At 41.5% G+C, this 12199-nt stretch overlaps 1 protein-coding gene across 1 annotated transcript in view; it reads right to left on the reverse strand.

The window, feature by feature from the left end:
* Positions 1 to 11958, reverse strand: part of LOC124777756 — a 34740-nt gene extending 22782 nt beyond the window's left edge. The window contains exons 1-2 of the mRNA XM_047253258.1: positions 11857 to 11958; positions 8055 to 8207 (exon numbers count right to left, since the gene is read on the reverse strand). Of these exons, the coding sequence (XP_047109214.1) occupies positions 8055 to 8207; positions 11857 to 11884 (181 nt within the window). The 5' untranslated portion in view covers positions 11885 to 11958. The remainder of the gene's footprint in view (positions 1 to 8054; positions 8208 to 11856) is intronic.
* Between the last annotated feature and the right edge of the window lie 241 nt (positions 11959 to 12199).

Consider the following 12199-nt stretch of genomic DNA (forward strand, 5'->3'; position numbering starts at 1 on the left):
ACCATAGGGGTTCTGAAATGAAAAGAAATGGCATCCGAGAACTATCAGTTATGGTTGTCAGGCCGTATGGAAGGTGACACTAATGCTGTCCGGTGAGTCTCCGGACACGTCTTGGGTCTGGAATCTCATCGGCTGGAGTAGAACTGTCTTCAATGACGAGTCCCGCTTCGAACTGAGACGTGATGATCAGCGAAGATAAGGAAAAAACTTCAAGACTTACAAACATCTCCCACACAATTACAGAAATGCCGTAGAGCCTACATGCAGATGCGGTTCCCAGGTTCGTACTTTCATCTGCACACCATCCGCTAGTAAAATTTGTGATTATTGTAACACACCTCAAGCATTTTCCTTGGTAATATTGCGACTTTCCATGTGCGCCATAGTCTCTTATAGACCATGAAATATACGCTGGAGGTACTAAACAGCGTATTACAATTACTGGTTGTCTAAATGTACTCAACAGCGTTACGGATTTTTCCCAATGATAACCATCAAAATGTTCTGAGAACATCCGCACCATTTTGGCAGCGGTTACAGCACTGGAAGCATGGGTCTGAATTCCTGCGATCTCTTCCTTCACGTATGGTCGATGAGGAACGTAGGCAATTGAGCAGTACTTGCGAACAAGCCGCACGCACAGCAACAATGGCGATGATATTGCCATCCTTGTCTACACTCTTCCACGTGGCAAAACTTTTCGGTGTGTGTGAGTGATGCTTTACGTTATGTGAGTACATATATATAAAAAAAGAGCTTCGCTGCTGCATGAACACAGTCAGCACGGCAACGTAACGGCGCAGAATTTTCGATGACATCACCACCCCAAGAAATTTTCACTATAAGGGGAAATAAAAAGTGAAAAGTAATGTAAACTACAACAAAACTGTTTCTTAACGTGAACGAGCCGTCGGTTCAAAACCGGCAACGGCGCTTTTTATGTATATAAACAGCATTATAAAACGTGGCCGTTTGCTGTTGTCTTCTCTGGAAGAATCATCCCGTATCGACATTTTTTTCGCATCTTCAAAAATGTCTTCACCAGTAGCGGTTCCTTTTAATGACCGTAATCCTAATAATTCTCCCGTTGCATTGTACTCCACATCGGTACCACGAACAAAAATTTGTAACTGAGCTGTGTGACAGGTCAGAACTTTCGTCTCAAGTGATCGGAAATGCCTCGAATGCGGCAGCACCATCACCCACACTGTTTTTAATGTCATCAACGAACACAACATTTTGTCGTTAGTCTCGATAAACTTATTTGTGTGGATTATTTTTCTTTATTGGGACACAGTACATCTGCCATGTCCAAGAGACACGCCTTTACGAATTTTCTCCCGCAAAAGGCTTTAATGATTTGGCAGTTTTGCTATTTATTATAAAACTAACTTTAACCGAATGATCGTACCGTATCCTCTGTTTGGCAAACATTTGCTGTTGCTTGTCCAAATTGGAAAACAATATTTCAGCATTGTCTTTCGGTAACTGCCCTGTTGTTGAGCAACGTGTTTCGTAGAAAAGTGTGTTTTCATATTATTATAGTCTTTCACATCAGATAGTGGTTCGCAACACAACAGCCAAACAGGTTCATCTTTGTACATGATAAAGATACAATCCTCCTTCCATTTCTCCTGGAGATGACGACATTCAGCTGCATCTAGTTTTCTCATCTGAATGCGTTTGAACTCAGTAAAGATATACGAAAACGCACGAAATTAACAAAAAAATAGCACGGAACGTAACACGTAAAATGACAACAGATGCCTAGTTTGTTCACCAAGTTATAGCCTGTGCTGCCGTTATTCAGATCAGCACGTTTCGCGTGCAGTCGCCAGTTACCAACGTTTGTCATCTACTAATGTGATAGCACAGATGTAGACAGAAAGCAGTAAAGGACGAGTGTGTGTGTGTGTGTGTGTGTGTGTGTGTGTGTGTGTGTGCTGTCAGCACTGATACAGAGGCGAAAATACTTCTCCTCGCACCCGTGCAAGGTAGTGAGCGGTTTCCCCCACTCTACGGTCATGGCCCACAACTTCGCACTCATAGTGGAGGGATGTTTCTCTTTGTTGTTAAACTCCAGTGGCGGTAAAACAGCCCTGCACATGCGCTGAATAAGCAGCGCTTTCGCTGGTCTGCTTCATGAGCTGGAAACCCGAAGCGAGTCGAGCCGATCGTCGGTGAAGATATCCGAATATGCGAACCGGCTGGAAATTTTTTCTTGAGCCGCACTGAAACCAGTCGCGGGCCGGATGCGGCTCACGGACCACCGGTTGCCCACCCGTGGTTTAAACGATTAACACCCTATATCTTACACAGTACCAAATGAAAACTGTGTCTAAGTCATTTTTAGATTTTTTTCTTACATATGTTCAGTGATCATACTTTTTCGTAAGCAACAGCGTCGTCAGCGAACAGTCTGAAAATGATACTCGTTCCACTTGACAGATCGCAAAGAGTAAGAGCAGTCATAGCATGCTTTCTTAGGTCACAACCGAAGCTTCCCCTTTACTTCTCGAATGTTCTGTGTTGTTTCCGTGAAGTATTGTTCGTGTAAGTCATTTAGCCAGGGAAGGTGCTTCATATAGTCGGATGTTTTGTAAGTGTCGGCAATGAAATTAACAGTCGTGCACATTTTTAGCACCTAGGAAGACGGAATCTATTGAACTCCAGCGTCCACGATTAGCAATGGCTCTGAGCACTATGGGACTTAACTTCTGAGGTCATCAGTCCCCTAGAACTGAGAACTACTTAAACTTAACTAATGTAAGGACATCACACACATCCATGCCCGAGGCAGGATTTGAACCTGCGACCGTAGCGGTCGCGCGGTTCCAGACTGTAGCGCCTAGAACCACTCGGCCACCACGGCCGGCCACGATTAGCAATGCTGTGTGTGTATGGAAGAGAGCAAGTAGTGTTTCACAAGAGCGATACATTCGTGCTGAGCTACGGAGGGAACCTCTCCTTTTTCAAGGAATGTAATTACATTCTCTCTTAGACTTTTGTCCAGGATCGTGCTACATACACTCGCTAGACATTTTGGTTGCGAGCTTGGTCAGAACGTGATGCGCTCGACATTTTCGAAAAGGCTACCAGCTGCATTGTGTCTCCTCGTCGGGGGGGTTGTCCTTGCCAGACAGAAGGGGCGTTTGATTCGATCCGTATGTCGTGCTCCGCTGAGCCCACACAATGAACTTGTTTCAGGCAGCGTCATAGCGCGCGAGCATTGCTCGCGAGGGGAACCGTCGTGGAACAAGGAGCTCTCGTATTTCGAAGGCCGGCGATCTCGTCTGAATATGGACGCCGTGCTGTCAGCCAAACCGCGCAGGCACCGGTTCTGCTCGGTTTGTCGGAGAGTTTTGTGTTTAAATGCAGTAATAAAACGAATGGGGCACCACGCGGAAGTGAAAAGAGGAGAATAAGACAAACCCCGACGGCAGAACTGCAATAACAAATCAAAACTCTACGTGTAAAAATGTCTCATAAATATTAGAATACAAACCGAAAACTTTGTTGTTTAGTATACAAGTTATCTGCAAGCGTGCGGCGAACAATGTGATAGTGCTGCTATTCTCGTCTTTACCACGAACAAAATTTGTCAGTCATCGTCAGCAACGACCGGCTACTTACTCTTATTTTGTTTCCTCCAAACATTTTGTTCTTTCTATACGGAAATCATTCCCAGTTCACAATCAGTCTAGCAGATCTATTATCGCGGACCTCTTTACCATCTACTGGACATGATAAATAAATTGAGAACCCATTGGCAAGTCTTCGAAACACTGACTCTGTGCGAGTCAAAGAGTTGTACGCAACGCGACTATAGGACAGTCTGTTCGATTTCCTTCTGCACATCAAAGAGAGACTAAAAAAGCACCGTATTAATCCTAGATTAAGAATGACCGATTTTCTAGATGGGAAACGGTAGTACTCCACAATACTTATATAATCCCAGGTGGAGTATCATCAGTTTACGGATGGGCACAATATTTATATGTACGTACTAATGGAAACAAAGTCAGCGGCACTGAACCTGGCTGGCCGATTATAATTTGCTGAGCACTTAATTGTCAGGTGTCCCCAAAGTGACAGAGACTGCACTCATGTTAAGGCAACTCTCAGTGCTTAATCAAGCGTTAAACAGCCTATCCAGACAAGAAGTAAGCAAGTTCGGTTCCAGCAATATCGCGATTAATAGTCACGTGATTGACTTACGTAAGGGGATATGGACACGAGGTTACAATGAACATAAAGGTGAAGGTGAAATTGCGAACCCTAAGTGCTGTGATGGTAGTACAAATAGCTTGTGTTTAAAATGATCTAAGGGCGAGGGCGACAAGATGTTAGTGAATGCGTGGCAGTTTAACCACAAGCACTAACCGTTTGGAACGCCTCTGTGTGATAACGTGTTGTACTGGAAGAGCAACGATTAACCTATGTACACTAAACGGTGGATGAAATTTTGTGTGTAACGTAGGAAATAGCTGGACAGGACTAAGAGGTGCTAATAAAACATCGAAGCTTTTGACTTAAATTCTAATTGTTATATGACATTTTTACGCCTGGAGTTTCGATTTGTTATTGCAGTTCTGGCCTTGGGGTTGGTCTTATTTCTTCTCTTTTCACATCCGTGTAGTGCCCCAATCGTTTTATTACTGCATTTAACACAAAACTCTCTGGCAAAGCAAGCAGAACCGATGCCTGCGCAGTTTGGCTGACAGCCCTACTTTTCCATGTGCTGAGTCACGCATGAAATACAACACAGAATTCTGTTCTGATGTAATACTTTACAAGGATTACTTTGAAGATGCAAACAGTTAATTACATTAGGGTAGGTCCGGTTTCGATGAAAATTCCACCGTGAAGCAGATGCTTCATAATGGAAGGCAATGGACCTGTGGCACCTACTTACTTCTTACTTGAAGGTTAAATAAAAGTAATTCACGCGATCGTGAGCGTCAAGCTCTGAAAAACTTCTGACGAAAGTCTCTGGTATCTCACGGGAGATCTGAAGAAACTCTACAAGATTCATTCATACATCAGTGAGACATCAGCGTAACTTATTTAGAAAATCGTTAACATTGGTGGCTGGTAATTAGGGTTGGGATACCGAATAGCAATATAGTTAAATATCCATACATCGCAATCAACTACACGATGATTTTAATCGCTCTTTGTCCAGCCAGTATATCGGTAACATCGATATTTTGTGACGATATAATCGGGTACAATTATTATCTTCATTTCCATCTAAATCACAGTAGAGAAAACTCCACGAAATAATGAAATATTTACAGCTTAAGAACGAATCTACATTTCTTTACTTCGAAGTTCATAAGGAAATTTTGAATGTTGTAAATGTGTATTTTCATAACTTCCTCTCAATCCAAAGTCATTCTGGCAGTAATACTGAAAATGTGAAAAAAGCTCTAGATTCTGAAAACTTATCCAGAATTGTCAGTGTTTTTACGAATACCACCCTCAGAACGGTTAGAAAATAACCCATTCGCAATCTGGAAGGAAGTATGCTAACAAATTAATTTTTTTAGTTCTTTACAATATAAGTTTTTGGAATTGATAATATTTTCATTTATGTTACCTATATTTTGAGTGACTTTTTTTCTATTTTTCATATTTTTTTCTTTTTTCTAAGATTTTTCTGTTTATATGTATGTTAACGACGTATGTCAACGATGTTTCATCGGTTCTGTCTTCCTGTAAATCCTTCGTGTAATCATAACGTAAACACAAGGTCTTACTTATTTAGTATGCTGGCAGTGCAACAAGAACATTGGCAAACTTCTTTGCTGTCGCTGCTGTCCGCCTCTGGAACAAACTGCCCTGCACTCTTCGCACAGTTCGAAGCCCTGCTACTTTTACGAAAAGACTGAGGAAATTTCTCATATCATCCTCATATCGTTTCCAAGATCGACGCATATGACGAGCTTTCCCTTTGGCAAAAAGAAACGCCAAAGTTTCTGTCTTCTCCCAGATATGCTTCTTTTTCTTTTCCATTCTCTATGAGTCACTGTACCGTCTTCACTCTTATATTGTTTAACTTTGAGTTATTACACTCATCTTTCCGTCCCTCTTCAAACCCTTCTCCGTGCCCATTGATGCTAGCACTCATAATTGAAAACCCACTTCATTTTAATGTTTAGCTATTGTTGTATTTACCACATACGAATGTAAACTGTGTGCACGTTTACCTAAATATTGTAACTTTTATTTTTCTAAATCTAGTATAACATGCTTACTGTAATATACTCAATGTAAAATATATAGAATCTATAGTAATTAAAGGAATTCAAAGAAAATTAAAGAGCGATGACAAATACTTCTCCCAAAATAACACATCCGACAAATGATATTATATGCTTAAAAGGCAGGTGATTAAACCACCAAACAATTAAAAAAAGTTGTATCTTATACGCTTTCTAAAAAAATCACAAAAAAACAGTCTGGATCGCGATGGTTATTTTATTAGAAAGGCCGGTTTCGGTCTGGTCTTAGGCAATCTTCAAAACAGCACCATCGGCTGAAGTTGACTATGTCTAAAACAGCCAGGAGACTTCAGTCGCCGAAATTGTTCGTTTGTTTGAGCAGTTTCAGCGACCGAGGTCTACTGACTGTTCTATACATCGTCAACTTCAGCTGATGGTGCTTTTCTGAAAACGGACGAAGACTAAGACGAAACCGGACATTTTAATAAAATAGCCATTTCGATCTAGAGTGTTTTTTTCACTGATTTTAATAGCTTAAGATCGCTGTTTCCAAAAAGGTTACCAAAAATTTTACATGCTTTCTGATCACGGCACCTCAAAAACAGAATTATGAGTGATGAGTGCAAACCAGTGGGAAGAGAGAGACAGGGCCTCAATAAATTTAAATAAGAAAACAGTTGTTCATTTATTTAAACACAAATTTGTAAAGTAGTTCCAATTATTAACCATATGAAAGCAACCAAAACGTACATTTAATGCCAGTAGTACGAAAAACATTTGCTTCGGTTTTAGATATACTCTTTCTATTCGCCTCTCTTTGACATAAGACACATTATTTGTCTCTAAAAATTGGCAATCCTACTCATCCTTAATTGTAACCTAGAAGGTCGATAAAGTATGTAAATAAAATCACTCGAACCCAGAAACTGAGTCAGAACATCCATATGACTACCGTAACTGTCGGAGACTTGTCTTGGTTGTCTCACATTAAGTGAAACCAGTCACATCAGAAGACTGAGAGAAGACATTCATGTAGGTAACATGGCCGGATAGTAGTTTCATTCAGTTGTTTCATTCGACTGAGAAAACTGACTGAAAGGAAAACAACGGACTACCCAGTCAGTTGTTGAAACCAGTCGGTTGTTCCATCACTGCATTGTATACTTCCAATCTTTGAAGAAGAAAATATAAAACAATCAAGTTTAACTGAATCTGAGATAACAAACAACTGCCTTAATAAAATGATGGATGTACCAGCGCCAAATATGAGGAAGAATGATGGGGGATGTGTTATCAGGAATGAAGGTAGGCACCTGATCTCGAATATAATACGTCTTCGTTTAAGCGTAGATGTGAAATTGAGAGGTATACAAAGGTAATCAACATCTGCAACCTAAATGAATTAATCGTGAAAGCGAAATTTTAATGTGTAACAGGGTGAATGATGAATTTTTGCCACATAAGATTTGAACGGATCAGGATACAGACTATTACAAAAAGAGCGCCAAACGAGAAGACTGACACGCTAAGAGCAGACAGTTAGGTCGTAACAGATGTGAAAGCCTAATGCTTGAAGTCGTTGTTGATAAAATGTTACGTACCAAACCTTACTTACATTAATGATGTGAAAAGAAGCAGGAAAAGACGTTAGAATAAATAGAAACGGGCTGCGGCTTAGAATACTTCACTTAACTTGTTACTAGAAGGAAATAATCGAGACAAAAAGAAGTGATAGTTTACACACACACACACACACACACAGTGCTGACGCTTCTACAAGGAGTGTGCATTCTCGCGTGGTTAGCGAGAGAGATTCGAACCTCGTACCGCGTCTGAGATCCATGTTGTCCATCTCGGTGTTGTGGATGATGTGCAACTTCTTCTGGAACTCGCGGGTGAGCTTCTTCCGCACGTAGTCCGCCTCGATCTCCTGCTTGGTGCGCGGGATCCGAAACCGGATGCAGCAGCACAGCATCACCACTGCAACAGGGAAAGCCGTGTGGTGGCGTATAGCAGGGCACCACTGACCCAGAGCAAAATTCTTCCCTCTGCCCCGTCTATCCTTAGAAATTAACTAGTCACTTCTATGGAAACATTAAGTGAGCATCAGCAGATTTCCCCAGCAAACCTACTCTGCTCAAAATGGCATGATGTCTGCTCAATGAACTCTCCTTGTAGGTAAAGTTTTTCCACAGGCTGGAGCGGGAGAAGAACTCTGACGAAGCCTCAGACACAGTAAATTAACTTCCTGTCTACAACTGAGATAATTAGCGTGTAAAATACTCCAATTATTACAAGAAAAAATGCAGTGTTTTAGAAATAATATTCAGCTTACAAGATAATATTTCTACCACTTCATTCTCACGTAGCAACGACAAATAGATGGCCTAAATCAGTAATCACACGGCACATAACACAGTTTTAAAATATTACAATATTTTTGCCGAATAATATTGAATTCGACTCCAGAGACACACTTAAGAAGCAGTCAGATGATTTGTTGAGAAAACAAAAATTTAATTTTTAATTTATGAAATATGTAGGACTTAGGGAGGTCTTAAAATAAACACTGAAATAGTGTGAAGAATGTCAAGAGCCAGTTCAGGATGTAGGAGACAAGGCAGTTCAGTTGCAGAGGATTGGACGAGTCTATAAAGTGTAATCCCAGAAGAAGGACATAAATATACAATAGGTACTAGGAAGATAACTGCGAAGTAACATCGGATAACAGAAAGAATACTTCACTTGATCGACCAAAGAAGGAAATATAAAAATGTTCAATTAAATGCAGAAATACAGAAATGCATCACTTAGGAATGCAATGAACAGAACTTGCAGAGAAGCCAAGATGGAACGGCTGAAGGAAAAATGCGAATAAATCTAAAAGGAATGGTCGTCGGAAGGACTTATTCAGCAGACAGAGAAGTCAAAGCAATCTTCAACGAAATTAAAAGCGAAGTGCAACAGGAATTACACTGTTAAACGCAGTTAGGCGGAAAGTCTCTGCGACGGAAGGAACTGTCTAAAGACATGGTAGAAGACGAATGCGAAATCGAAATAGAATAGGCAGGGGATCCAATATTAGGCTCAGGGTTTTATAGAGTTTTGGAAGATTTGCTATCAAGTAAGGCTGAAGACATAGATAACATTCCTTCGTAATTTCTGAAATCATTTGAGGAAATGGAAAACAAACCACTATTGAAGTTGGTTTAAAGAATCTGTGGGTCTGAGGAAATTCAATCAGATTTTCAGAAAAATATCATCCACACGATCTCGGAAATGCAATGGCACGTAAGTGCGTGAACTATCGCACAGTCAGCTTAACTGCTCATTCGTCGAAGTTGCGGACGAGAATCATATACAGAAGAATGGAAGATAAAATTGAGGTTAGATGTCTGTCTGAATTTTAAAAAAAAAAAGGTGAAGGCATTAGAGAGGCAGTTCTGACGTTGCGCTTGATGATGAAAGCAACACTTAAAAATATTAAAATCCGTTCATAGGGTTTGTCGACCTGGAACAAGCATCCGACAATGTAAAATGGTCCAAGATATTCGAAGTTCTCAGAAGGTAGGCGTAAGCTATGGAGAAAACCGACTAGTATACAATGTAAACAAGAAACAAGAGGTAAAAATAAGAATGGAAGCCCAGACACGAAACAGCGACGGAAATAAAGGCAAGGTTCAGGAGTGGGAGTAAAATTCATAGTGAAAGGATATCAGCGATAAAATTCGCTTATGGCAACGATATCCTCAGTTCAAGGGAGGAAGAAACGCAGAATCTATTGAGCAAGGAGGATATAAGAAGCAGATTTGCAAAGGCAAAGAGGGCATTCCTCGCAAAAAGAAGTCTACTGGTACCAAACATCGGCCATAATTTGACGAAGAAATTTCCAACACGCACTTGTCGAGCATAGAATTATACGGAAGTGAATCATGGAGTGCGGGAAAACCGAGAAAGAAAAGAATCAAGCGTTTGAGGTTTGCTGTCGTAGGAAGACGCTGACAATTGAGTGGACTGGCAACGTAGATTCGGCGAGGAGGAAACTTCTGGAAGTCACTGACGAGAAGAAGGGAGACGATGATACGCGGCCGGACGATATTTTATAGGGGGGGACGACTAGAACCTGGGGATATGGAGTATTTTTAATATTTTGGAAGACGCGTGGCAACTTTTAAGTAGCCATAAAAAAGTTAAAGTTCCGATACTGTTAAAAATCTACGTAATATCGACTTTTAAGTCATTTTCTTGAAAGAGAAGCACTTAACTACACTGTATTTTTTTCCTTTCTCTGACAGGTGGGAGGGGGGCATGCGAGGGGGGGGGGGGGCTGCTTTGGTCATGGGCGCCCGTGATGATGGCACATGTGTTCAGACATCGGGGACTAACCAGCATGGCTCCAGAGGGAGTTGTGGAGCGTAAAACCGTAGTGGAATATATCCAAAAAATTATTGAGATGCAAGTGCTACTGTGAGATGTAGGGTTAGTCACAGGAGAGGAATTCGTACCAGGCGGCTTCAAAACAGTCAAAACATTGTTGTGGACTCTTAAAACAGAAAATTTTATGTTTCCCTGACGTTCACGGCTCCTATTGCTCAGAGACAATCAAAAGTTTTTAAATTGCTATTTTAAACTTTTTATAGTTATTTGAACTGAGACCATATAAATTTATCTCAGATTAATGAGTGAATAATTATTGCTACTGTAACAAACAATGTGTTTATTTTCATATTTTCCGTTTTCTCCTGCAGCGTTAGCTAGTTTCGTTACATTACATTACCACCAGTGATCAACCGTATTACGTATCTTTTAGCCAATCAAATTAGTTGTTTACGTGTTGTTACACTCTCAAGTTTGACAACCGCTAGGTATGTGTCTTGCTAGTGTTGTAACGTTACTTTCTTTTTTTTATGCAAGTCTGTCACTGCAACGGTATTTGTGTGCTGCTGTGCTTTTGACCGTTATTTGTTTAACTCAAAGCATTGTTGCTATTAATGCATTTGGTTGTCTTACGTGACAGTGACTGCACATGCTTGGATAAGGGAGACAGAACTGTATGAAGTGTTCCACCGAGAGCAGAGATTAATATTTAGGAGTAAAACACAATTATTTTTGCATGTTTCGTTGTGGAATTTCTCGATGAAAAATAAGTTCATTAGTCGCCCTTTTAAAACAGGGTACTGGTCTCTTTGGAGGACTGTAGATCTGGTAATAAGTTGTTATGCTAAAGTAAGTCTCGAAAGTGAGGTGATACATATGTACCTGCCGGTTGTATGGAAGCGGTTCTGAGGTACCAGTTATCGATACGTGCTGAAACACCCACATTAGTACGTCGTGTAGTAAGATAGACGCGGAGAGGTGAGACCGTGACACAAAGCATCTGTCATGTTTCGACGCCACCATGAACACGTTGTCAAAGAAGTTGCCCGATTTGTTGGTGTATCAGTGCGGACTGTTCAACAAGTCTTCCGCTCGGAGCCATGTAACACGTCGTAAGACCATGGATCGTAGGAAGATCCTAAGAGACTGAGATCGGAGGCGTGTTTCACGTGTTGTCACTCAGCGAATTAGGACGGGCGGGTAGAATGGGTGGCCGAGGTGAGGAGAGCGCTCGCGCAGGATGCAGGCTTACCGCACGCCAGGACTCCCGCGATGGCCATGAAGATGATCTGCCAGACGCGGAAGCCGGCGGCCACCTCCTGCTCCAGCCACTCGTCCGTCGGCGTCACAGCCGTCGTCGTCGTCGGCGCGGCCGCCTCAGCGGCGTCGCCGCAGCCCTGTTCAACCGAAACAACCGCTGTAGAAGCATTACGGCGGCTCACTCTCTCCGGCCCATCACCTCCGTTACCAGGACACACAGCGAAAGTTTTCGTGCCGCAAAGCCGCATATCTGCCAAATTACCTTCGTTAAATTGAAGATGAACAGTCGAGATTGCAATAATATTTCTTTATTAACCGATTTCGGCTTATGTACA

This window comes from Schistocerca piceifrons, chromosome 2, assembly GCF_021461385.2.
Source record: "Schistocerca piceifrons isolate TAMUIC-IGC-003096 chromosome 2, iqSchPice1.1, whole genome shotgun sequence".
In the NCBI taxonomy this organism is placed as follows: domain Eukaryota; kingdom Metazoa; phylum Arthropoda; class Insecta; order Orthoptera; family Acrididae; genus Schistocerca; species Schistocerca piceifrons.